Source organism: Armigeres subalbatus, chromosome 2, assembly GCF_024139115.2.
Source record: "Armigeres subalbatus isolate Guangzhou_Male chromosome 2, GZ_Asu_2, whole genome shotgun sequence".
NCBI lineage: Eukaryota > Metazoa > Arthropoda > Insecta > Diptera > Culicidae > Armigeres > Armigeres subalbatus.
Window position 1 is genome coordinate 92271233 of NC_085140.1, and position 5161 is coordinate 92276393.

Sequence of the window (5161 nt, forward strand, 5' to 3'; positions counted from 1 at the left end):
GTTCATAAAGACCAACCCATTCATCATAAAATGAATATAACAAATTGAAAATAATTCTTACATGTCAAGTTCGAACACCATCACACGAAAGACATCATTAGCAAGACACGAACCCCGTTGAAAGAAAAAAAAAACAAAAACTTTTACATCCTGATGCACAATCTCAGCTGAACCATAAACCAGCAACCCACAGGAATCGTTCGATGTTCTCATCCATGAGACTCTTTCATCTCGAATCCAAATCGAAAAATACCACCCCGCACCGGATTCAATTAACCTAGTCCGAGCGAGTAAGAACGAACAAAGTAAGTTCAATAAATTCGCCCAACTGGCTTCTGGTTGTGCCTGAGTGCTGCGGCTTTGCTCTGTTTCTGTCGCTCGGGCGGTGGGTTTCAAGTTCGGACGGCTTCACAGATCCGTCTCTCGCGGGTGGACCCTCACCGCCGCACCACCACCCCCAACCCCATCGATGTGTGCAATGTGTGTACATGTTTTTTTGAAGCTACTATAAAAGATTGATCGAGTGAGTGGAGAGGCACAGTCAACGTTTAATCGTACGACAAACAACTACTTGCTTCGCTTTAGAACAACACAGACCTTCTAACAAACAATCCTCAAAATGTTCAGATTGGTGGTGTTGTCTGCTGTCCTTGCTATTGCCGCTGCCTCCCCAGGAGCAACCCTGCTCGCTTCGGCCCCACTGGCGTATCAATCGTATGCCGCAGTCCCAGCTGTTGTAGCCCAGAAGGAAATCGCGTACGAGAAGAGCATCATCGAGCAGCCAACCGTTGCCCACGTTGGTAACATTGAAAAGAAAATCCCAACCGGATACTCGCACCAGAGCTTCACCCAGTACCACAACAAACAGGTGGCCGAGCATGTCTATGCCCCAGCCGTGAAGAAGACTTATGTCGAGACACCAATTGAGAAGACCACCTACCACGCTGCCGCTGTGGCCACTCCAGCCATCACCTATGCCGCCGCCCCAGTTTTGGCCAAGACCCAATACGTCGAGGCTGCCCCAGCTGCCCTGACCTACGCCGCTCCTCTGGCCAAGACCCAATACGTGCAGGCCGCTCCAGCTCTGACCTACGCCGCTCCTCTGGCCAAGACCCAATACGTGCAGGCTGCTCCAGCTCTGGCCTACGCCGCACCTTTGGCCAAGGCCCAGTACCTGCAGGCTGCTCCAGCTCTGACCTACGCCGCTGCCTACGATGTCCCATACGCTAAGGCCGCCTACTACAGCGAGTACCCGAGTGTGTACGGTGCCCCAGCTGCCGTGTACGCCAAGTACTAAGAAGAAAAGTTGACTGTCAACCAAAATTCCTCCTACACGAACCTGATTCTATTTTCGACTGCCGAGATTATTTTTCTTTTGTTCGCTTTTCGAGGATTGTTTCCGCGGAAGATGAGAAAAATAAGAAATTGAGATTAGTTTAATTTATAAAAAAAAATTAGTGTTCATATTCTGATGACAGTCATGGTTCCTTAATCTGGTTTTATGGTCTCGCTAACAAATGGCGCCCTAATCGATTCACTCATTTTGTACTAAATTGAGCTTGTTTTACATGATCACCTTGATGCTTACCAACAGGAAGTAAAACTTAATGGATTTGAAAAACTTAATCAGTTTCAAAGTAAAACTCAAAAGATTTCATAATCTTAATTGGTCGGGGTTGCCAAGCGCCAATAAAAAAAACTACCCTTTTTCTTACGCAAGTTTTCGTTTAGCGGATCCAATTTATCACAAATCGTATCGAATATTCTTTCGCGCTATAACAGAGGATATTAAACAATAAATGTGTGCATTAATTGCAATACATTCATTTACTGTTTTCTTTCTACGAACAAAGAACCACGACCAATTTACCAATACATGTTAAAATGAACTTCTCAAAATTGAGTCGAATCCAACTCATTTACATTAAAAAATGATGATGATTGATGATGATGATGATGATGATGATGATGATGATGACGATGATGATGATGATGTTGATGATGATGATGATGATGATGACGATGATGAATGCACTTAAACTTGGAATCTGTTTGCCGTAGAATGCAATCAGATAAATAAACTTGTTTATTATCTGTCGTATCTAAAATGATAGAAGGCCATGATCAACTTTCACGAAATCATCATTTTATTGATGTAGTATCTTTTTCTCAATTTTTAAGTTGTCCGACAACGATCCTACGGGCACAAGAAGGCGAGGTGCGCAGCGAGCAAGGTGGATCGATCAGGTGGAGGACGATTTGCGGACCTTCCCGAAGTTTCCTGGGTAAATTCTTCGGAGTTTCCTCGGGAAATTCTTGGGAGTTTCCTCGGGAAATTCTTCGGAATTTCCTCGGGAAAATCTTTGCAATTTCCTCTGGAAATTCTTCGGAATCTCCTCGGGAAGTTTTTCGGAAATTCCTAGGGAAATTTTTCGGAACTAAATCGCAAAATTCTTCGGAATCTCCTAGGGCAATTTTCCGGAATTTCCTCGGTATATTCTTCGGATTTCCCTCGGTATATTCATCGAAATTTCCTCGGGAAAATATTCGGAGTTTCCTCGGGGAATTCTTCAAAACTTCCTTGAAAAATTTTTCGGGATATTCTCGGAAAGCTCTAAGTAGTTTCATCAGGAAATTCGTCGGAATTTCCTCGGAAAACTCTTCGGAATTTCCTCGGAAAATTCTTCGGAATTTCCTCGGAAAATTCATCGGAATTTTCTCGGGAAATTCTTCGGAATTTCCTCGGGAAATTCTTGGGAATTTCATCGGGAAATTCTTCGGATTTTTTTCCGGAAATTCTTCGGAATTTTTCGGAATTTCCTCGGGAAATTCTTCGGAATTTCCACGGGATTTTTTTTTTAATTTCCTCGGGAAATTCTTCGGAATTTCCTCGGGAATTTCTTCGGAAATTGCTCGGGAAATTCTTCGGAATTTTCTTTGGAAATTCTTCGGAATTTCTTCGGGAAATTCTTCGGAATTTCTTGGGGAAATTCTTCGGAAATTCCTCGGAAAATTTTTCGAATTTCCTTTTTTCGAATTTTTCTTTAAAATTTCCTCGGGAAATTCTTTGGAATTTCCTCGGGAAATTCTTCGGAATTTCTTCGGAATTTCCCCGGGAAATTCTTAGGAATTTCCTCGGGAAATTATTCGAAATTTCTACGGGAAATTCTTCGAAATTTCCTTGGGAAAATCTTAGGAATTTTTTTTTTTAAATCTTTGGAATTTTTTTGGGAAGTTCTTCGGAATTTCCTCAAGAAATTCTTCAGAATTTCCTCAAGAAATTTTCGGAATTTCCTCAAGAAATTCTTCGGAATTTCCTCAAGAAATTCCTCGGAATTTCCTCAAGAAATTCCTCGGAATTTCCTTAAGAAATTCTTCGGAATTTCCTCAAGAAATTCTTCGGAATTTCCTCAAGAAATTCTTCGGAATTTCCTCAAGAAATTCTTCGGAATTTCCTCAAAAAAATCTTTGGAATTTCCTCAAAAAAATCTTCGGAATTTCCTCAAGAAATTCTTCGGAATTTCCTCAAGAAATTCTTCGGAATTTCCTCAAGAAATTCTTCGGAATTTCCTCAAGAAATTCTTTGGAATTTCCTCAAGAAATTCTTCGGAATTTCATCGGGAAATTCTTCGGAATTTCCTCGGGAAATTCTTCGGAATTTCCTCGAGAAATTCTTTGGAATTTCCTCGGGAAGTTCTTTGGAATTTCCTCGGGAAATTTTTCGGAATTTCCTCGGGAAATTCTTCGGAATTTCCGCGGGAAATTCTTCGGAATTTCCTCGGGAAATTCTTAGAAATTTCCTCGGGAAATTATTCGGAATTCTCTCGGGAAATTCTTCGGAATTTCCTCGGGAAATTTTTTGGAATTTCCTCAAAAAATTCTTCGGAATTTCCTCGGGAAATTCTTCGGAACTTCCTCGGGAAATTCTTCGGAATTTCCTCGGAAAATTCTCCGGAATTTCCTTGGGAAATTCTTCGGAATTTCCTCGGGAAATTCTTCGGAATTTCCTCGGGAAATTCTTCGGAATTTCCTCGGGAAATTCTTCAAAATTTCCTCGGGAAATTCTTCAAAATTTCCTCGGGAAATTCTTCGGAATTTCCTCGGGAAATTCTTCGGAATTTCCTCGGGAAATTCTTCGGAATTTCCTCGGGAAATTCTTCGGAATTTCCTCGGGAAATTCTTCGGAATTTCCTCTGGAAATTCTTCGGAATTTCCTCGGAAAATTCTTCGGAATTTCCTCGGAAAATTCTTCGAAATTTCCTCTAGAAATTCTTTGGAATATTCTCGAGAAACTCTTAGGAATTTCCTCGAGAAAATCTTAGGAATTTCCCCAGGAAATTTTTCGGAATTTCCTCGGGAAATACTTCGGAGTTTCTTTGGGAAATTCTTCGGAATTTCCTCGGGAAATTCTTCGAATTTTACTCGGGAAATTCTTCGGAATTCCTCGGGAAATTATTCGGAATTTCCTATGGAAATTCTTCGAATTTCCTCGAAATTCTTCGGAATTTCCTCGAAATTCTTTAGAATTTCCTCGGGAAATTCTTCGGATTTTCCTCGAAATGCTTCGGAATTTCCTCGAAATTCTTCGGAATTTCCTCTGGAAATTCTTCGGAATTTCCTCGGCAAATTCTTCGGAATTTCTTCGGGAAATTCTTCGGAATTTCCTCGGGAAATGCTTCGGAATTTCCTCGGGAAATTCTTCGGAATTTCCTCGGGAAATTCTTCGGAATTTCCTCGAGAAATTCTTCGGAATTTCCTCGGGAAATTCTTCGAAATTTCCTCGGGAAATTCTTCGGAATTTCCTCGGAAAATTCTTCGGAATTTCCTCGGAATTTCCTCGGAATTTCCTCGGGAAATTCTTCGGAATTTTCTCGGGAAATTCTTCGGAATTTCCTCAAGAAATTCTTCGAAATTTCCTCGGGAAGTTCTTTGGAATTTCCTCGGGAAATTCTTCGGAATCTCCTCGGACAATTCTTCGGAATTTCCTCGGGAAATTCATCGGATTTTTTTCGGGAAATTCTTCGGAATTTTTTAGGGAAATTTTTCGGAATTTCCTCGGGAAATTCTTCGGAATTTCCACGGGATTTTTTTTGGAATTTCCTCGGGAAATTCTTCGGAATTTCCTCGGGAAATTCTTCGGAAATTGCTCGGGAAATTCTTC

General features: G+C 41.2%; 1 protein-coding gene across 1 annotated transcript; it reads left to right on the plus strand.

Moving 5' to 3' along the window:
• The first annotated feature begins 515 nt into the window (after window positions 1–515).
• LOC134214721 (cuticle protein 16.5-like) lies at window positions 516–1826 on the plus strand. The gene has a single exon (XM_062694041.1). The coding sequence runs from the start codon at window positions 620–622 to the stop codon at window positions 1295–1297; it is 678 nt and encodes a 225-aa protein (XP_062550025.1). The 5' UTR covers window positions 516–619; the 3' UTR covers window positions 1298–1826.
• The last annotated feature ends 3335 nt before the right edge of the window (window positions 1827–5161 follow it).

What these genes read in the sequence shown, in the direction of transcription:
- LOC134214721 (XM_062694041.1), top strand. Translation starts at nt 620, where the DNA reads ATGTTCAGATTGGTGGTGTTGTCTGCTGTCCTTGCTATTGCCGCTGCC.